Genomic DNA, 22,204 nt, shown 5'->3' with positions numbered 1-22,204 from the left:
TTTTGATAGCCTTTTTCGCACCCTCATCTACTACTCCTCTGTCCTCGGGTGTGTGGAGGTAAACCAGGCCCTGCATGTCCCAGTCACCTCATTGTTGACTTCTGCGATCGAAAAAGCCTTGGCCTCATGCATGTCAACATCGAAGCCTCCTCCCTAATTTGCCTTACTCACGCTTTAGCACACTCTGCCAATCCTGATGTTCTTGCGTGTCCGAATCCTGGCTTATGGAAGGCCACCAAAATTCTGAGATTTTCCATACCCAACTATACACTTTCCGTCAAGATAGAATGCCAAAAGGGGGGGTAGCAATCTACTGCCAGAGATAGCTGCAAATTTCTGTCATACTTTCAGGTCTATGCCCAACAGTTCGCGAACTTCTAATTTTAAAAATTAATCTCTCCAGAAATAAGTCTCTCACTGTTGCCGCTGCTACCGACCCCCCTCAGCTCCCAGCTGTGCCTGGGACACCATCTGTGAATTTGATCGCTCCCCATCTAGCTTCGAGTTTGTTCTGTTAGGTGACCTAAACTGGGATATGCTTAACACCCCGGCAGTCCTCAATCCAAGCTTGATGCCCTCAATCTCACACAAATCATCAAGGAACCACCAGGGTACAACCCTAAATCGTAAACATGGGCACCTAATAGACATTATCCTGACCAACCTGCCTCCAAATACACCTCTGCTGTCTTCAATCAAGATCTCAGCGATCACTGCCTCATTGCCTGTATCCGCCACGGGTCCGCGGTCAAACGACCACCCCTCATCACTGTCAAAACGCTCCTAAAACCTTCTGGCGAGCAGGCTTTCTAATCGACCTGGCCCGGGTACCCTGAAGGATATTGACCTCATCCGTCAGTTGAGGATGCCTGGTCATTCTTTAAATGTTACTTCCTCACAATTAGACAAGATGCCCGTTCAAAAAATGCAGAACCAAGAACAGATATAGCCCTTGGTTCACTCCAGACCTGACTGCTCCTCCACCAGCACAAAAATCCTGTGCGCCGAACTGCGCGGAGACAATAGCCATTGCTTACTAAATAAAGGTGAAATAAAAAAAAAAAAAAAAAAATAGCTTCACAGCTCGACTGTCAAGAGAGACGCTTTGTTCATTGAGAGACAAAGAAAGCACATGCTTTCTCCAGCTGACATTGTGCTAACTAGCTAGGTTTTTAGCTTTTACCTTTCTCCTCTTTCTCTACGTTCACTTGTTTGTGTTAACTACACCGACTGGTTTAGCCTCACTGCATTACGTTCATGAGAGAATATCAGCCCGAAGTCGAACAACGCAACCATTTAGGGATGCAGGATGGGTAACAGTGGTTTTGACCGCGGCCCAACCCAATCGTTCAAAACGTAAAAAGTCGTTTTGGGTGTCAGGGAAAATGTAAAAAGTGCATTCTTTTTTTTTAGGAATGTAGTGGAGTAAAAGTAAAAGTTGTTAAGAATATAAATAGTAATGTAAAATACAGATTACCTAAAAAACGACTTAGGAAGTACTTTAAATGATTTTGCTTTACACAACTGGAGGAAGCTCATGTTCCGTATGCTTACGCTTAACATGCTGTCTCACTCTGTTCGTCCAGGCAGCTGGTTCACTTCAGTCGACATACAGGACGCTTATTTTCACATTAGCATTCTACCAGCACACAGGACGTTTCTCAGGTTTTCTTTTCAGGGCCCAGCCTATAAATATCTCGCTGTCTCCTTCAGGCTAGCACTAGCTCCACGGACGTTCAGCAAGTGTGATGGACAGCTCTAGCACCCCTGAGTATCAGGGGACCAAGAGTCTCCGCCTACATAGATGATTATTGGCTTTGCTCCCGGACACAGGAGCCAACAGTGTGAGACATTGTTTCCCTTAAAACCCACCTCTTCGAGTTAGGGTTCAAGATCAACCAGATAAAAGAGCTGTTTGGTGCCCACAAAGAGAATAGAATACCTAGGTGTCAAGTTGGATTCTCTCCTCTGTTCCACAGAGGGCACTCGGTCATGTTCAGTACGCGTCTCAAAGTGCTGGGGTTGATGGCGTCCACCATCTCAGTAGTAACACTGAGGATGAGAGACCTCCAGCGTTGGGTATCTGCCCAACATCTGTGTACACGACGTCACCTCAATAGAAAGTTAAGGGTGACCACAGAATGTCTCTCGGCTCTCCGACATTGGAAAAGCCCCTCGGTCTTCAATTCAGGCACTCCCCTACGGTTAGTATCAATGAGGAAGGTGGTGAGAACAGACGTATCACTCACGGTGTGGGGCACAGTTTTACGAAGGAAGAGCAGTAAATGGTTTGTGGTCCCCACAGTTCCGCCATGCTGTTATAAACTACCTCAAACTGCTGACATTGTTTCTTTCATTGAAACACTTTCTGCCTTTCCTTCAGAATTGTCACATCCTAGGGCCTCCCGAGTGGCGTCTAAGGCACTGCATCGCATTGCTAGCTGTGCCACTAGAGATCCTGGTTCAAGTCCAGGCTCTGTCGCAGCCGGCCGCGACCGGGAGACCCATGGGGTGGCGCACAATTGGCCCAGCGTCGTCTGGGTTTGGCCGGAAAGGATGTCCTTGTCCCATCGCGCTCTAGCAACTCTTGTGGCAGGCCGGGTGCATGCACGCTGACACGGCCGCAAAGTGTACGGTGTTTCCTCCGACATATTGGTGCGGCTGGCTTCCAGGTTAAGCAGGCATTGTGTCAAGAAGCAGCGGCTTTGCTGGGTCGTGTTTCGGAGGACGCATGGCTCTTGGGAACCAATTGAATACCGAGAAAAGGGGTAAATTACAAAATAATAAGAAAAAATATAAAAGAAAGATACAATACGCTCTCTGCATCTACACAGACTACCTGTCAATATTATTCTGTGAAGCAGAGCACACCGTATTGAATGTGGGAGCGGACTTAAATAGCGCTCCTTTAAAACCCTTCCACCTGCCCAATTCCCAATTAGTTTGGTGCCCAATTACACCAGTCCCCAATTCGTGCCTACAGTTTGCCCGGGGTTATCCAAGGGTTACTTAATTGCTTTCCACCCGCCACTCTTCTCTTCTACGGAGGAAAATCGTCTCTACAGTTTGTGTCCACAACACACTTTGCACGCTTACTTGGATAGCATTACGTAAGAGCGACCAACTCTTCGTTTCTTGGGCACATCCCTACAAGGGTCGGCCCCTCTCTCGTCAACGGCTATTCCATTGGACAGTGGAGGCTATTGTAATTGTCTTATAATACCAATGGTTTATGGACCCCGGACGGCCTGAGGGCTCATTCCACTAGAGGTATGGCTACCTCTTGGGCACTGTTCAAATGCATCTCTTTGCAAGAGATTTGCGATACGGCATGTTGGGCCACCTCTCACACATTTATGAGGTTTTACCGACTGGGTGTCACTGCACCTTCATTGGTGCATACTGTCCTCAGTGACAAAGCCTCTGAGGCAGTGGTGGAGTGGTGCCTAGAGAAGTGGGTATACTTAAATTGAGCTTTTTTTTTAAAAGGAAAGGCACCCTGTGTGAAAGTTTTTATGAGAAACAGTTATAAATACCATATTGTTCTTTCGGAGTCAGGCCAACCCAAGCTGTACTGTGCAAGTAGGCTAATAGTAGGCTAATAGTAGGCCTACTATTGAAACAGATAAATGAGACTCAACTGAGTCGGGAGAAATTGACAGATTTCCCTCATAAGCATCGCTATATTTTTCCTGTTACTTAATTGTTTGAAACCTGGACGTTTTACATCCTATAATGAGGCATGTCTTACGTTGCGTCAAAGTAGCCGATAGCCAAAATCACACCATAGAAACGTGGATGCAATTATTTTACAGGTTTCCTCATATGCGTCCCCCCTGTACTATTGGTTTCCTTTGAACTTTCTTTCATTGTCTAGCAGCCAAAGGCATTATCCTAGTCATATTAGCAACCCGCATCTTTAGATCTCCCCTCTTTCTAAATTTCGAACAGATCTTTCCATCTCTGTCCATGAAACCGCTCGCGTGTGCGGTGCGCATTTTAGAAGGTGTGCACATCGCTGGGCATAACATTTGAAGAAATAATAGGTCAGCATTGTAAGCGAAACATTCTGATCTGTTCTATCAGCCTTATTAATTGATACGGCGTAGACCTCCACTACACTACTTCAACACACGTTGTGGGGACTAAGAAGTGAGTATACGCAATGCCCACTGAAAAATAAGTGGGTATTCGGCGTATACCTGCGTATACCCTCCACGACACCACTGCTCTGAGGGGTGATATTGTTGGGACTACCCTGGCTTCGGGAGAGCATGTCTGTGATACGAGAGTTGGCCATAACCCATTGTGAGACATCGAAACAAGTATTTGAAAGAGAACTCAAGGTTACTTTCGTAACCCCCTGTTCTCTGAGTATGAGTGAGATGTCTCAGCTCGCAAGAGGGCAAAGAAGAGAGACATGCTTGAGAATAACCAGAGGGTCTCCGACAGACGTTGTGTTATTGGTTCTTCTTGTAGTGATCCTCCTATCAGCAAATCCCATTGTGGGGCATCTCACTCATCTTCTCAGAGAACTGAGGTTACGAAAGTAACCTAGTTTCTCCATTTGTTTACTCATGTCCAGATTCTTAAGATAGTTGTAGCAGGAGTGTGTTAACTGCGCTGTTGTCTATGACGAAGCTATCAGCTGTTAGTGGATGAGATGACCCGCTGTGTCTCGTCCAGTCTGTTATCCTGTCTGTCACTCTCTCTGTCCACCCCCCTCTCTGGATACTATCAGCCCCCCTGTTAAGAGAGGAGAGGAGTACCATACCATCACCCTACCCACCTTCCAACCTTACAGCATTACAACTCCTCTCAGCTCAACTTTCGAAACACAAGAAAATCTAGGCTATTTTATCTTCCATACAAAAAATACAAAGCATTTAAATAAACATGTAATACATAGATTCATCTTAGATTCTATGCTCTTACAAGTAACTTGGTGCAGTCTATGAGGAGGAAATACACTGCAATACTTAATGCAGCTGGTGGCCACACCAGATACTGACTGTTACTTTTGATTTTGACCACCCCCCCTTTGTTCAGGGGCATATTATTCAATTTCTGTTAGTCACATGTCTGTGGAACTTGTTCAGTTTATGTCTGTTGTTGAATCTTGTTATTTTCATACAAATATTTACACATGTTAAGTTTGCTTATAAAACAACGTAGTTGACAGTGCGAGGCTCGTTTCTTTTTATGCTGAGTTTACAAGGAGCGGCCCTTTTTGTGACAAACAACGAAATTGCAACACTGCACTACGCTCTGAATCCTGCGTCTCCGTAGAGCTTGTAGTAAGCTTTACTTGGATGTGTCAGCTACTTTAATGTTCATTCCATTTTAGAAGTACCGCCGATGTCGCCTCATTGTCATCTTGGCCTGCTTAAAATCTTCCTGAGAGACTTGTGACTATAAGCTAACCATATGCTTTTTTACTACTGGTTAATGTGTGGTGAAGATTTTGTTTACTTCTCTGACTCCTTTCTCACTCGGCCAGTAATGCCTTTCTTTGGACTCATTCTCAAGGTTTTTAACCTTGAGGTGAAGAGTCACTTCACCACTAACCACTAACACCCTACGCCCACTCCTTCCCTCTGTTCCCCCCCTTCTCCCCTAGATTTAGTCAGTGTTACTCTAGCCGTGAGTGACTAAGTCTGTTTCCTAAATGGCATCATATTCCCTGTATAGTGCACTAGTTTTGACCAGAGCCCTGTAAGCCCTGGTCAAAAACAGTGCATATACATACAGTTGAAGTCGGAAGTTTACATACACCTTACCCAAATACATTTAAACTCAGTTTTTCACAATTCCTGACATTTAATCCTAGTAAAAATTCCCTGTCTTAGGTCAGTTAGGATCACCACTTTATTTTAAGAATGTGAAATGTCAGATTAATAGTAGAGAGAATGATTTACTTCAGCTTTAATTTCTTTCATCACATTCCCAGTGGGTCAGAAGTTTACATGCACTCAATTAGTATTTAGTAGCATTGCCTTTAAATTGTTTAACTTGGGTCAAACGTTTCAGGTAGCCTTCCACAAGCTTCCCACAATAAGTTGGGTGAATTTTGGCCCATTCCCTCCTGCGCAGAGCCTTGCGCTGTAAACTGAGTCAGGGTTTGCTAGCGCTCTCCTTGCCCTCGCCACACACTTTTTCAGTCTGCCCCACACATATTTCATATAGGGCTTACGTCCGGCCTTTGTGCATGGCCACTTCCAAATACCTTGACTTGTTGTCACTTAAGCTATTTGCCACCAACTTTAGAAGTAATGCCTTTGTCAGGCGTCATTGTCCAATTTCGGAAGACCCCATTTGCGACCAAGCTGTTAACTTTCCTGCACTTGATCGATCTTGAGACTGTTGCCTTCAATATATCCCACATCCAACTTTCCCACCTCATGATCAATGCAATCATTTTTGAAGTGCCACCACTCCCTCTTGCAGCAAAGCCACCCCACAACATGATGCTGCTTCATGGTTGGGATGGTGCTTCTTCCGCTTGCAAGCTTCCCCCTTTTTCTCCAAAACACAACAATGGTCATTATGCGCCAAACAGTTCTATTATTTGTTTCATCAGACATTTCTCCAAAAAGTACGATCTTTTCCCCCATGTGCAGTTGCAAACCGTATTAGCCTGGCTTTTTTATTGGCGGCTTTTGGAGCAGTGGCTCTCTTCCTTGCCTGAGCGCCTTTCAGGTTATGTTGATATAGCGATTGTTTACTGTGGAATATAGATATGTCTCTACCTGTTTCCCTCCAGCAGTCCTTCACAAGCGTCCCATTTGCCTGTTGCAATTCTGGCCGACCTGTAACTTGCATCTTTTTCACACCAAAGTACACTTCATTCTCTAGCGAGACAAACATCTCGCTTCCTGAGACCCGTATGTTATGACGCGCTGCGTCGGCTCATGGCGGATTTATACTTGTCGTATATGTCTTGTAACAGATGACGAAGACGTGTCACACAGAGAGCGCCTCCTCGCAGCATTTGGAAATTCTATTCTTCCGAAGGCATGAAACAGACTTGAGGTCTTGGCTGAATTCTTATGATCTTTCCCACTGATGTCAAGCAAAAAGGCACTGAGTATTGAAGCGTGAGGCCTGAATAACATCCACAGGCTACACCATCCAATCTGCACTCAAATGCGATAATCTAAGTAGCCTATCAGGAAGGTCTAAAAAGCCATCAACATCCTTTTACTTGTATGGGGTGTGTTCCGAAATTTTCTAAGCTGGTTTAAAAGGCACACAGTCAATTTAGTGTTGTAAACTTCGCACCCCCACTGAATTGTGATACAGTGAATTACAAGTGAAATAGTCTGTCTGCAAACAATTGTTTGCGAAAAAAATGACTATGTGTCATGCGCACAAAGTAGATGTCCTAAACCGACTTGCCAAACTATAGTTTGTTAACAAGAAATGATATGGAGTGGTTGAAAAACGACGTCTTTTAATGACTCCAACCTAAGTGTAGTAAACTGCCGGACTTCAACTGTATATGGGCTAAACGTATCCTCTATTTTAGTATTAATGTCAGAGGTTGAGGCAGTCTTTGCCGCCAGGTTTACCACAGCACTAAGCCTTTAACTCGGCGTGTATCTCAGTCGTTGTGCTCTATGTTAGCTTATCATGCCTCCAGTGTTGAAAGTAGCAGTCACCCTAGAAATGTAAAAACATCTGATCTCACCACAGATAATTCCTCCGAGACTCCCGTCACGCGCACAAACGCGCACACACCCAAACAACACACACACGCACACACACAACCACACAACACACCACACACACACACACACACACACACCACACACACACACACAACACACACACACACACCAACACACACCACACACACACACACACACACACACACACACACACACACACACACAACACCACACCACACACACCACACACACACACACACACACACCACACTATCCCTCTGTGGGGACCAAACACATATGCATCCATTCAAAACCCTATTTGCCCTAACCCCTATCCTGAAAACCTAACCCTTAACCTAAACTCCAAACCCTAAAACCTAACCCTAACTCCTAAACTAACCCCTAACCCTAATTTGTAACCACCTAAACATAACTCCTAAGCCCTAAACAACTAGCCTTTTTCCCTTGTGGGACTGTCAAAATGTCCCACCAATACCCTTGTTTTACCGATCCTTGTGAGCTCATCAAGGATAGTAAAACCAACAAAATACACAGGCACACACCAAGTCCGCTAGCCCCCTCTGATAGAGCTCAGACTATATGGCAATTTACGGGCCAGTTAGTTCAGGGCTTTTTACCTGAAAACCCTCTGATGACCTTGCCTGATAAGTTCAAGGTCTTATGTTCAGTAGGATTGCACATGCTGTGAGAGAAATGTCTGAGTTGAATATTGGTATCGTGCAATGCACTCTCACAAGGTTGCACAACCAAGGGTCCTCCCTCCTCTACCCCCTCTCCCCTCTCTCCCCGACCCCCTACAGCTCTGTGTGTGTGTTTGTAGTCTATAGAGCTAACAGAGTTGTGCGTGTTTGTGGTCTATAGAGCTAGCATAGTGTGTGTTTGTGGTCTATAGAGCTAACAGAGTGTGTGTTTGTGCCGCTCTATTAGAGCTAACAAGAGATGTGTGTTGTGATAGAGTCGGGGTATAGAGACAGTGAGTGAGTGAGTGAGTGAGTGAGTGAGCCTGAAGTGAGTGAGTGAGTGAGTGAGTGACAGTGAGAGTGAGTGAGTGAGATGAGTGAGTGAGTGAGTGAGTGAGTGAGTGAGTGAGTGAGTGAGTGAGTGAGTGAGTGAGTGAGTGAGTGAGTGACGGGAGTGAGTGAGATGAGTGAGTGGAGTGAGTGAGTGAGTGAGTGAGTGAGTGAGTGAGTGAGTGAGTGAAGTGAAAGTGAGTGGTGTGGTCTAATAGAGCGTAACAGAGTGTTTTGTGTGTGTGTGTGTGTGTGTGTATTCTGTCCGTCTATAGAGCTAACAGAGTGTGTGTGTGCTTGTGGTCTATAGAGCTAACAGAGTGTGTGTGTGTGTGTGTTGTTGTGTGTGTGTTGTTCAGAACTCGTGTGTGTCTGTATTGTGTGTGTGTGTGTGTGTGCTGTGTAAGCAGGCAAAAAACGGCTAAAATCAATGCCCCGCAGGAAACCCGACGCTGTGCCTGCATGATGAAAACTGGATGTGTGTATGTTGTCCTGTAAGTGTGACCACAATGCAGGATGAATGCATGTGTGATGCTAGTAAGTGTGAATAGTGCATATGCTGTGATGCTGATGATGTGCTGCCTAGCCACTACCAATTGACCAAATAGTGTCTCTGACCCCCTGCAACCCTCGTGCATGCAAGAACATCTACATGAAGATCGCAAGTTGCTATGCGTTTGTGTAAGTACTAGAGCTAGCAATTGCGATTGGGGAGGCTCAGAGTTACCTCTCAAAAGGAGGGCAGTGCAAACTCTCTCTTACACAACCACACGCACACACAGGATTTTCCAGTGGCCCCCTTTAACCCCATACTGACACAGCTGACCCGTAAGAAGGAGTAACCATGGCAACCTTTTTGTCCCCTAGATGCAAGAGCTGGAGCAGAGGGTTACAGAGTCTGACCAACGGGCTGAGAGCGCCGAGAAACAGGTACGGCAGAGTTTTAAAACCACAGCTTCAGCTACTTCAAGCTACTGGAGAAGCTTCAGTCGCCTCAAGTAGCTGCAGCACAGTGTGCCAAGAGTCAGGCTCATCGCCACTACAAAAGTCACTTTCTTTCTCTGTCTTTGTCTCTCTCTCGTTCCTCTCATTTCTGCACTATGCTCTGTATAACCATCGAGGCTCGTCTTTTTTGTCTCCTCTACTGAGAGTCAGAGAAAGAGCCCGTTTATTCCCGTCTATCTTGTGAGTCTGTGCGCACGTAATCATCCTGTTGTTAACGGTCTATTACAGGTCCATGTCATGGAAGAGAAGCTGAAATCTGCAAACATACAACCCAGCGAATCAGAGAACTCGTTGTACAGAAGGTACCAGGAGCTGACCAATCAGGTGCAGGAGAAAGATGCCGTGATAAAGAGATTAGAGGTGCAGCTGGAAAAACAGGTAGGGAAGTTATAGGGTGAATCACAAATGGTTTCCTATCCCTGATATAGTGCACTACTTTTGAGAAGAGCTCTATGGGCCCTGGTCCAAAGCAGTGCACTAGATAGAGAATATGGGGCCATTTGAGTAGCAACATACATGTTCATTGATGTTCATAATGATGTGGGTTTTGATAAACCCCTGACTAACCCTAAAACCCTGTTTTCTTGGCCTATAGATCTTAGTCAGAGCCCAGGAGGCGAAGACCATTGAGGAGAAGGCTGCTAAAATCAAAGACTGGGTTACATTTAAGCTACGAGAGGTAAGCTCAAATACAGTATGCAGTATTGTTGTCACGACACTAGTATGTATCACAATACTATGAAGTAAGGAAGAAAAGGAAAGAAAACATGAATTGGACTTCATTTCTTGAGGAAAATAGTCCTAATGTTGGAAAAAAACAGCCTTATGTTGTCACCCAGTGTCACATTTGTTTACTTTGCAAGCTACAGATGTAGGACATCTTTTCGAGCCAGTTTGCTACAGAAGGAAATTTATCCTCCAGCAACAGGACATTTTAATTATTATGTGGATTATAATACAGATCTTTTTTTTTTGAAGGACCATAGGAGTTTAGTCTGCTTTGTATTTTTTCTTTTTGACAAGGAAAATTGTAGTATCACAATACTGGCATCGTGTACAGTACATATAAATCCTATATGGACCAGCCAGGTCAAAGATTTCTTTGCATTATTTAACCTCTCTTGGGTATGTGGGACGTTAGCGTCCCACCTCTTCAACAGCCAGTCAAACTGCTGGGCGCCAAATTCAAATACAGAAATACTCATTGTAAAAATTCAGAAAACAAAACATATTTTACATAGGTTTAAAGATGAACTTCTTGTGAATCCAACCACGGTGTCAGATTTAAAAAATGCTTTACGGCGAAAGCATACCTTACGATTATTTGAGAACATAGCCCACTAGATAATTAATTACAAACAGTAACCAGCCAAGTAGAACAGAGTCAGAGTCAGAAATAGCTATAATATTAATCCCTTACCTTTGATGATCTTCATATGATTGCACTCAGCAGACATTCATTTACTCAATAAATGTTTCTTTTGTTCGATAAAGTCTCTTTATATACAAAAACCTCTGTTTTGTTTGCGCGTTTTCTTCAGTAATCCACAGGCTCCACTCAAACGCAATCAAAACAGGAAGACAAAAAAATCCAAATTGTATCCGTAAAGTTCATAGAAACATGTCAAACGATGTTTATATTCAATCCTCAGGTTGTTTTTAGCCTAAATAATCGATAATATTTCAACCGGACAATAACGTCGTCAATTTAAAAGGTAAACAAGAATTGCTATCTCTCTGTCGCGCGCATGAAAAAGCTCTGCGACACTTTAGGGTCCAGTCATTCCGAATGCTCTTATTCCCTCATTTTTCAGAATACAAGCCTGAAACTATTTCTAAAGACTGTTGACATCTAGTGGAAGGCATAGGAACTGCAATTTGAGTCCTAAGTCAATGGATACTGTAATGGCATTGAATAGAAAACTACAAAACCCCCCAAAAAACTACTTCCTGAATGGATTGTCCTCAGGTTTTCGCCTGCCAAATCAGTTCTGTTATACTCACAGACACTATTTTAACAGTTTTGGAAACTTTAGAGTGTTTTCTATCCAAATCTACCAGTTATATGCATATCATATCTTCTGGGCCCGAGAAGCAGGCAGTTTAATTTGGGCATGCATTTCATCCAAAATTCCAAATGCTGCCCCCTACCCTAGTGAAGTTAAACTGGAAAACAAACATAGGTCATGATCAGTTGATAAAGACAATGAGAACAATTAACTCAAAACTTCTACTCATTGTTATCTTCTTTCTGTACTGTTTTTCAGATGGAGATTGAGAACCAGAAACTGAAGATGTCCAACCTGAAGCAGGCAGAACAGATCATGATGCTGCAGGACAAACTCCAAGGTGATCCCCCTTCCACCACAGCTGTACAAAACTCCTGGGAACTTTAGTTCATCTACCCAGAATACTCTCTGAGAGTGCCACACTCGCTTTTAATAGACAGACACCCTCGCCCAGAGGCCTTGGATGCTTGCCATCTGCTAGTCAACTGTTTTTACCGCGATAACAACTACAAGGATCTGTCCGAGTGGGAGTATGTAGATTATTAAGAGAAGGGGGCCCAGCACAGAGCCCTGGAGCACACCCTATGATAGTATCAGGGCCTAGTCACCTTAGTGGAAGACTGCTGTTGGCCTATGTTCTACAGAGCATGTTGTGATATTGCCAAAAGCTGCAGTTGTGTCTCTAGATTGACTATATTTTCCCCTCTTGTTCAATAGCTATCTTGGAGAACCCTTCATCTCCTGGACCACCCACCTCTCCTTTCACAGACACCCACCAGGTACCCTGCAGCCCCTTACACACCCCAAGCTGTCCAGGGACCCCGCCTGTCCAGGAGGAGACAGGCTGGGGAAGACAGACAGGCATAGGGGACAGGTCAGAGCAGCCTTGTAAACGGAGCGGTGACCGAGGGGACAGAGGAGACACAACAGGCCACGGCACAGTGACAGTAACCCTGTCAAACACTCCCTGTCTGGGCAGCAGGGGCAGGGAGACTGGGGCTGGACCTGGTAGTCCTGTTCCGACCACTGGAGGTCAAGACCAACCACTAGGTGGTGCTACTCCCAGAGACCACTCCTCGGACGAGCTCAGCAGCAAGTTCCGCTCCCAACGTCTCCGCTCCTCCTCCTCTTCCTCCTCCTCCTCTTCCTCCACCTATGAAACAACCCACGGGGGTCGCAGTATCTCTGACACCCCTACCCCTACCTCCACCCCTAAAAGCCCTCTCCTCTGCCGTTCTCCGTCTAACTCCCACCCCTTCCAGACCACCGCCCAGACCCTGGCTCTACCCTCCCATACTGGGACCAGCATGACCTTACCCAAGGTGTGATAAGTTCTATATTCCTAACTAGTGGCCCTAATCACCTGTCGTTACAGTGCTCTTTCCCTTGCTTGTATCTGTGTCGTACATTTCTTGTAACTCAGGGATTCTTGGAAAACGGAACAATCTGTACTTTCTTCCCCCACATTGTTTCTTAATATTAGCAACATTTGAAATACTGTGTATATTTTGATAGACCAAAGTATCAGCTATCACACAATGTAAAGGAACAACCTCCTAATTCTCCGTCAGACACCATAAAAGGCATTTAATTTAACATTTACATAGGCCTTGATTGTTTAATTCTAACATTATATGTAATACAAATAAGTCTAACTTAATTAATATGTAATACAAATCTCTGAATGTATTTTTGTTTTGTTTAGTAGCGCTATACACTGAGTGTCCAAAATATTAGGAACATCTGCTCTTTCCATGACATAGACTGACCAGGTGAATCCAGGTGAAAGCTACGATCCCTTATTGAACTCACTTGTTAAATCCACTTCAATCAGTGTAGATAAAGGGGAGGAGACAGGTTATTAAAGAAGGATGCTTAAGCCTTGAGACAATTGAGACATGGATTGTGTATGTGTGCCATTGAGAGGGTGGATGGGCAAGACAAAAGACTTAAGTGCCTTTGAACGAGATATGGTAGTAGGTGCCAGGCACACCGGTTTGAGTGTGTCAATAACTGCAATGCTGCTGGGGTTTTTCACGCTCTACAGTTTTCCGTGTGTATCAAGAATGGTCCTCCACCCAAAGGACATCCAGCCAACTTGACACAACTGTGGAAAGCATTGGAGTAAAAATGGAACAGCATCCCTGTGGAAGGCTTTCGACATCTTGTAATGTCCATGCCCTGACAAATTGAGGCTGTTCTGGGGGCGAAAGGGGGGTGCAACTCAATATTAAGAAGGTGTTCCTAATGTTTTGTACACTCAGTATATAATGCTCCAGGGCTAATTTCATTAGTATTTTGGCATGTTTTTCTAGATTCAGAACTTGAATCAACATTTATAAAGCAAACATTATGCCTTAGATCAAGCACAGCAAGTACTTCAATAGTTTAAGCAGATGTTGCAGAACAGTGATAAAAATGATCTTACGGGAGTTAGCCATCAGTGAGTTGACAACAAATACTCAAAACAGACACATTTTAGCCTCTAAATGTAAAAGATTAAAATAAGCGTTTGTAAAAATCCCCAGTTAAACCGAACCATTCTATCAGATCTTTCAGCAATCTGACAGAATTGAAGTTAAACAAAAATCTGACAGAGTTTTTATTTTACAGAGTTGACAGAAATATCATTTTTTTTCTTCATTCAAGTGGCGTACAAAGTATCAATGTAGATTTGTCCTCAGTGGCTTTATGACTAAAACCTAATTAAAATCAACATATTTGAACCAAAATTGTATTTTTATCTTAATCTATCAGGGAGCTGGAGTTGACAGTTTATGCTTGTAACCATGGTGATTTAAATATTTTTTTTGCATGAAGAGAACTTTACAGACCTTGAGTGATCTTGTTGCACTACATGTAGTGAGGGCATGAACAAGGGGTCCTTATGGTGGAGCTAACCCTGCTCATTCCTGATTCATTTAGGATTTTAGACAAATCTGAAGACAAAAATATTCCTTAAAGTTAGAGAGGGCTATTGCAATAAACTACATAAGACCTTTTTCAGTTCATATTCATTCATGGCAGTTTATAGAATTTTAAACACTTTTTTTGGAGAATTGGGATCCTTTGCTTCGGACAAGGGCATTTCCAGTCATAGAGCCGACATGGAAATGAATACTAAATTCTAAAAACAAATCTTTCCCCTTATAGAATTGCCCTAAATGTAGTTTTTAAGCTCAAATAATGTAACATAATCTTCTTTAACTATAAAAATATAGCTCCCATGCCGGACAAGGATTGTCCCAACTTTCAAGAATCCCTGCACTGTTTGACTGTGCCTATGTGTGATGGCCGTTCTGGGACGTAATCAATTAATAAACTTAGTTGAACTTGAACCACATCAATCAATCGATTAAATTCCAATCAATCATGTCATCTTTATTTGTGAACTAACAGGTGCGGACGCCCCTGACCCCCCGCGATAGCATCCAGCTGGTGAAGAAACACTACAGCCAGCCCCAGCCTGGAGGTCTGGACCGGCTGCACCACCTCAATGTCCCCATAAACATGATTGCCTCCAGCACCCAGGTAAAGGGAGGGAGCATGCTCAACTCTATCCTGTTGTACAAAAACAGTGAGAGAGTGCCTGAAGTCAACAGTCTGTCACGTAACGACGAAAAAAAGAGGACCTGACCTCACTCACTTGATGTAGTTTCAATTATAGCATTTGTTTGTTTTATTTTCATCTTCTGCACCCTGTAGAGCCCTGTGTCCCCTTCCAACTGCAATCATGTCCTGGAAGAGACAGATATAGATGACGGGCTGCCTGACGGTATGGAGGGGGTGGTGGAGGGGCCCGGGGCCAAAGGTCCTCCCAAGGAACAAGTGTTTGTTAGGTTGGCTGAGGATCTGGAACTGCTGGACCCGGATGTCCTGAAACCCCCCACCCCTCCTCTGCACCGGTTCCCCTCCTGGGTAAGATCAGTGTTGAGGGTAACGCATTGCAAAAGGAATGCGTTACTTCATCAGATTACTTTTATGAGTAACAGAGTAAAGTAACGTGTTACTTTTTCAAGTTGGGTAATCTTATTACAGTCGCCTGGTGTTTCCATGATCCGATCTCGACTTGTTTCCTCATTTAGTTCCGGAGCGAGCTGAGAAAGGCTGTTTGGAGAAATGTCATGACAGGTGCTGTCCATATAAATGTATAGAGGACGCTCCGCTGATTGCCATGGATCGCTTCTGTGATAGCAGGGCTTTCCCGTCTAGTGTCAAGTGTGTGGTCTCTAACCAGAACTAGTGGCTCGAGATAAATATTTTGAATGAAAAGATAGGAAATCGGTCCAGATGTTTGGCTTACAGTATATTTGGCTAATTAAACAGCCCATATATATATATATATATATATATATAAAAGGAGAAGCTAGTGATCAAACCTGAGTTAGTAAGTAGCCTATCTTTTTTTCATGAAAGTAACGCAAACTAATATGACATGTTACTTTCCACACAAAGTAATATTGTAAAGTAATGCGTTACTTTTGTTAAATGTAACGAGTAATATGTAATATATATACTGTATTTATAAGTGTTTTTTGCAGTTGTCTCATATCTGTGTATGTGTGTGCTCCTGTAGAGTGGCTGGGGGCAGCCAAAGTATTGTTATACAGATGAGGTCAAATATATTGACACCCTGGCACCATGTCTTCTAAAATAAGTTGGAATTGAAAAAACGTTCATTGTTAATATGTGTATTTGTTTAATTTACACGTGCACAGGACCCCCCCCAAAAAAAATTGTAAACTGAAGTTGAGATTTTTCACTTCAAAGTTCAAAATAAATGACTTATCATTCAAATTTATCATTCAAATGAATTTGGTTGGAGGCGAGTGATTCTTGTTAACTGCTAATCTATCTCACCTGTGGTAAGTTTCAGGGTGAAAATAGCCATCCAACCCGTTTTATATAAGAGAGAGAGCGAGAGCAAAACACTGTAAAACACAAACACACACTCATGCTTGCACATTGATCTATGTGCTCTACAGGAGAGCCGTATCTATGCTGTAGCCAAGTCAGGGATGAGAGTATCAGAGGCGACTGCAGGAGCCAGAGGTCCTGGACGAGGTGAGTTATCCTGCTCATGTTGGAAAAGACTCTGTGTCTGTGGGGGAGGGTTACAGTATGGGATCTGTCAGTGCTCCTTTTTGATGTAACATCCTCTCAGCAGACAGGGCTAAGTAACACCTGTGCCGGTGCGATCTGGGAAGCTTTCATGAGCTCTTTAAAGAGGTGTGTAAGGACGGAAACCTTGCTTTTTTTAATCAGCTGTGATGAAACAATAGGACTTAAGACACACAGCTATAATTATCACCTTGCGTTCTCTCTGGATCACACACATCTCATGTTTTCTGCAGGATCCAGCTTGCCGCAGTACCCCTCCACAGGACCATTCACTCACCTGATTTACAAGAATATCAGTGTGCCCGTGTATACCACACTCAAAGGGGTAAGTACCATCCTCTGCAGTAGCTCGAATTGTGACAAACTAACAATGACATATCAACTTCCTAGTGACTGTGGTACGTGCTGAAGAATATCTAGACGTCTCTCCTTGTGTGTGTCTGCAGAAAGCCACTCAGATCAGCAGTGTGCCCCTGCATGATGACGACTCTGGTTCGGAGGACGACAGTGGCTCTCTGGCCAGCCTCAGGACCTCCACCCTGGGCCCAGAGAGGAAGGGAAGCACCCCTGGGAGCCCTCGCGCCGTCAAGAGGGGTGAGCATTGCTACATCAGCGTTGCTGTCCTTCATAGTTAGCTGACACTGATTTAGTCTGTTCTCCGGTGCTTATTTTAATGTAAACGGTCTTCCAACTAGGAATAACTATAGGTTGTTGTTCCCTGACACAAGAAGGAACATATACTACATGACCAAAAGTATGTTGAAACCTGCTCGTCATACATCTCATTCCATATTCATGGGCATTAATATGGAGTTGGTCCCCCCTTTGCTGCTATAACAGCCTCCACTCCTCTTGGAAGGCTTTCCACTAGATGTTGGAACATTGCTGCGGGGACTTGCTGAAACAGAAAAGGGCCTTTCCCAAACTGTTGCCACAAAGTTGGAAGCAAAGAATCGTCTAGAATGTCATTGTATGCTGTAGCGTTAAGATTTCCCTTCACTGGAACTAAGGGGCCTACCCCAAACCATGAAAAACTGCCCCAGACCATTATTCCTCCTCCACCAAACTTTACAGTTGGCACTATGTATTGGGGCTGGTAGCGTTCTCCTGGCATTCGCCGAACCCAGATTCGTCAGTCGGACTTCCTGATGGTGAAGCGTGATTCATCACTCCAGAGAACACATTTCCACTGCTCCAGAGTCTAATGGCGGTGACCTTTACACCACTCCAGCCGACGCTTGGCATTACGGATGGTGATCTTAGGCTTGTGTGTGGCTGCTCGGCCATGGAAACCCATTTCATGAAGCTCCCGACAAAACAGTTCTTGTGCTGACGTTGCTTCCAGAGGCAGTTTGGAACTCGGTAGTGAGTGTTGCAACCGAGGACACGCTACGCGCTTCTGCACTCGGTGGTCCTGTTCTGTGCGCTTTTGTGGCCTACCACTTCACGGCTGAGCCGTTGTTGCTCCTAGATGTTTCCACTTCACAATAACAGCACTTACAGTTGACGGGGGCAGCACCAGCAGGGCAGAAATTTGACGAACTGACTTGTTGGAAAGGTGTCATATGACGGTGCCAATCATATGACGGTGCCACGTTAAAAGTCACTGAGCTCTTCAGTAAGGCCATTCTACTGCCAATGTTTGTCTATGGAGATAGCATGGCGGTGTGCTCAATTTTATACACCTGATAGCAACAGGTGTGGCTGAAATAGCCGCATCCACTAATTTGAAGGGGTGTCCACATACTTTTTTATATATAGTGTAGTTAAAGGGTCTACATCAGTGTTTCTCAACTTTTTCGTACTGTATCAGGGACCAACAAGCTATGGTTCTTCTCTATAGAGGTCTGCTTACATGTAAACTAATACTAAGCTAGTACTTACATGTAAACTAGTACTAAATTAGTGCTAGGCTAGCTAACCATCTAAGGGACCACACAGCAACATCCGCAGGACCAGTTGAGAGACACTGGTCTAGTGTATGACAATAAGTCCATCAGCTGTCGGTCATCTGAGTCACCTGTCTGTCAATTTGTTGACCTCTGACCGTTGATTTCTCCAGGTGTGTCCATGTCGTCCATCAGTTCTGAGAGTGACTACGCCATCCCACCTGATGCCTACTCCCTGGACTCTGACTACTCTGAGCCGGAACACAAAGTCCAGAGAACATCCTCATACTCCTGTGAGAGCCTGCGAGAGCCCGTGAGTGACCATTTACCGTACAGTACAATGCAAAATGAAACAAAATGATACCATACCATACGATACAACAATACTGGATGTTACCATACAGGAGATGCTGGAGAAGTCAGGGTACCTGCTGAAGATGGGCAGTCAGGTGAAGGCTTGGAAAAGACGCTGGTTCATCCTGAGGAACGGAGAGATACTCTACTACAAGTCTCCTGTGAGTCGCCACACGTCATCACTATGTGCTTTTCTGACGGAATTAGTTCAACTGGTCCCAGATCTGTTTGAGCTGTATTGCCAACACATATGGTCTTGCTCATGGTTTTTCAGAGCGATGTTATACGGAAGCCTCAGGGTCAGATGGAGCTGAACTCCTCCTGCAGGATCGTTCGTGGAGAAGGAGCACAGACATTCCAGGTGAGTGATATTGAAGAGGGACTGAAAACCAAGATTTTGGTTCTGGTTCCGAGAGCACCTCTACACACGTGCACACCCTAACCTACCACCATTACCAAACTGGGTCAAAGAGAAAGGGCAGCATTCCTCCAGAGGGGCTTAACATCCTCAGGGATAGCCTTGCAGGGAATGGAATGTTGTGTTCTAAAGCTGATTCTCATCTTTACTGATCTGGTGATCTGGTGTGTTTGTTTGTGTGTCTGTTTGTGCGTGCGTGTGTGTGTATGCGTGTATGCGTGGCGTGCATCCGTGTGAAGAACGGCTCTGGAATGTATAGCGGCTGTTTTTTCGGGCTCTTGACCAGTTCTGCTACGTTGTGTGTTTTCTTTTGCACTGAAATGAACTCGTTTTTTACATAATGTTTCCGCCATCATGTCCTATGACCAAGAAGAGTTTCTAGACATCAGAACAGTAATCACTAACCTAGATTCGGATGGCAATTTCTACTTCAATGAGTCAGCGGCACAGGACATACTGCTCACCCCGGATCAGGTCCTAGTCCCTGACACTAGGACGGGAAAGAGACGGCGATATATGGGTAACGTGTGGGTACCCTGATGAACTTGTGGGTACCCTGATGAATGTGTGGGTACCCTGATGAACGTGTGGGTACCCTGATGAACGTGTGGGTACCCTGATGAACGTGTGGGTACCCTGATGAACGTGTGGGTACCCTGATGAACGGCGGCGAGTAAGTAAAGCGCCTCTACCCTCTGTTGTGTTTCCGAATGTACAATCACTGGAGAACGGGACACGCTGGACAAGCTCTATCCTATCAACGGGACCTGAAAAACTGTAATATCCTATGCTTCTCGGAAACTTAGCTGAACAAGGACAGGGATCATGTTCTAGCTGGTTTTTCTATGCATTGGCAGCACAGCAGCGTTGGGTAAGCGACAGCGTCGGGTAAGCTCAAGATAGGTGGTGTGTGTCTCTTTTTATTAACAACAGTTTGTGCGCAATCTCTGATATTAAGGAAGTCTCGAGGTTCTGCTCACCTGAGTTAGAATACCTCATGATAAATTGTAGACCATACTATTTACCAAGAGAGTTTTCATCTACATTTTTCGTAGCTGTCTTTACTAAGACCACACTCAACAAGCTGTATAGGGCCAAAAACGAACCACAAAATGCTCATCCAGAGGCGATGCTCCGAAAGGCCGGTGATTTTAATGCAGGAAAACTTAAATACGTTTTACCTCATTTCTACCATCATGTCACCTGTGCAACTAGAGGCGAAAAATACTCTAGATCACCTCTACTCCACACAAAGCCATGCATACAAAGCTTTGACCATTACTCTATCCTCCTGATTCCTGCTTAAAAGGAAATCTCAATACAGAAGTGGTCCGATGATGCGGATGCTAAGCTACAGGACTGTTTCGCTAGCACAGACTGAAATATGTTCCGGGACTCATTCGATAGCATTGAGGAGTTTACCACATCAGTCACCGGTTTCATTAATAAGTGAATTGATGATGTCATCCCCACAGTGACCGTTTGTACATATCCCAACCAGAAGCCATGGATTACAGGCAACATCCGCACTGAACTAAAGGCTAGAGCTGCCGCTTTCAAGGAGCGGTACACTAACCCGCACGCTTTAAAGAAATCCCACTATGCCTTCCGATGAACCATCGAACCAAGCCCAGCCCAAATGTGGCTGGGCTTCCAAACTATCACGGATTACAAAGGAAACCCCGGCCGCGAGCTGCCCAGTGACGCGAGCCCACCAGACAAGCTCAATGCATTGTATGTTTGCTTCGAAGCAAGCAACACTGAACCATGCGTGACAGCACCAGCTGTTCTGGACGATTTTATAATCCCGCTTTCCGCAGCCAATGTGAGTAAGACCTTTAAACAGGTTAACATTCACAAGGCTGGATCAGGGTGCATACTCAGAGCATGCACTGACCAGCTATCAAGCATCTTCACTGACATGTTCAACCTCTCCCTGACCCAGTCTGTAATACCAACGTGTTTGAAGCAGATCATCATAGTCCCTGTGCCCAAAAACGGCAAGTTGTCTAAATGACTATCGCCACATAGCACTCACATCTGTAGCCATGAAGTGCTTTGAAAGGCTGGTCATGGATCACATCAATACCATCATCCCAGACACCCTAGACACACTCAAATTCACATACCGCCCCAACAGATCCACAGATGATGCAATCTCTATTGCACTCCACACTGCACTTTCCAACTTGGACAAAAGGAACACCTATGTGAAAATGCTCTTCATTGACCACAGCTCAGCGTTCAACTCCATAGTGCCCTCCAAGCTCATCACTAAGCTAAAGACCCTGGGACTGAACGTCTCCCTCTGCAACTGGATCGTGGATTTCCTGACGCGACGCCCCCAGGTGGTGAGGGTAGGCAACAGCACATTCGCCACGCTGACCCTCAACACGGGGGTCCCTCAGGGGTGCATGCTTATTCCCCTCCTGTACTCCCTGTTCACCCACGACTGCATGGCCGTGCACAACTCCAACACCATCATTAAGTTTGTCAGTGGCACAACGGTGGTAGACCTGATCACCGACAACGATGAGACAGTCTATAGGGAGGAGGTCACAGACCCCTGGCAGTGTGGTGCCAGGACAACAACCTCTGCCTCAATGTCAGCAAGACCAAAGAGCTGATTGTGGACTACAAGAAAAGGAGGGCTGAGCACCTCCGGGGCTGTAATGGAGCAGGTTGAGAGCTTCACGTTCCTCAGTGT

The 22,204-nt window shown here is 44.8% G+C and overlaps 1 protein-coding gene across 3 annotated transcripts in view; it reads left to right on the top strand.

The window, feature by feature from the left end:
• The window catches only part of plekhh1 (pleckstrin homology domain containing, family H (with MyTH4 domain) member 1), a 56,195-nt gene that overhangs the window by 10,274 nt on the left and 23,717 nt on the right, over positions 1-22,204 (top strand). For all 3 annotated transcript variants that reach the window (XM_023993991.1, XM_070445091.1, XM_070445093.1), the window contains exons 2-14: positions 9,569-9,631; positions 9,935-10,084; positions 10,302-10,385; positions 11,974-12,055; positions 12,433-13,037; positions 15,115-15,246; positions 15,421-15,633; positions 16,701-16,779; positions 17,070-17,161; positions 17,283-17,430; positions 18,899-19,038; positions 19,130-19,240; positions 19,354-19,440. In XM_023993991.1, coding sequence (XP_023849759.1) covers positions 9,569-9,631; positions 9,935-10,084; positions 10,302-10,385; positions 11,974-12,055; positions 12,433-13,037; positions 15,115-15,246; positions 15,421-15,633; positions 16,701-16,779; positions 17,070-17,161; positions 17,283-17,430; positions 18,899-19,038; positions 19,130-19,240; positions 19,354-19,440 — 1,986 coding nt within the window. The remainder of the gene's footprint in view (positions 1-9,568; positions 9,632-9,934; positions 10,085-10,301; positions 10,386-11,973; positions 12,056-12,432; positions 13,038-15,114; positions 15,247-15,420; positions 15,634-16,700; positions 16,780-17,069; positions 17,162-17,282; positions 17,431-18,898; positions 19,039-19,129; positions 19,241-19,353; positions 19,441-22,204) is intronic.

Source organism: Salvelinus sp. IW2-2015, linkage group LG9 (assembly GCF_002910315.2).
Source record: "Salvelinus sp. IW2-2015 linkage group LG9, ASM291031v2, whole genome shotgun sequence".
Lineage (NCBI taxonomy): Eukaryota > Metazoa > Chordata > Actinopteri > Salmoniformes > Salmonidae > Salvelinus > Salvelinus sp. IW2-2015.
This window is presented reverse-complemented; position numbering and strand designations above follow the sequence as displayed.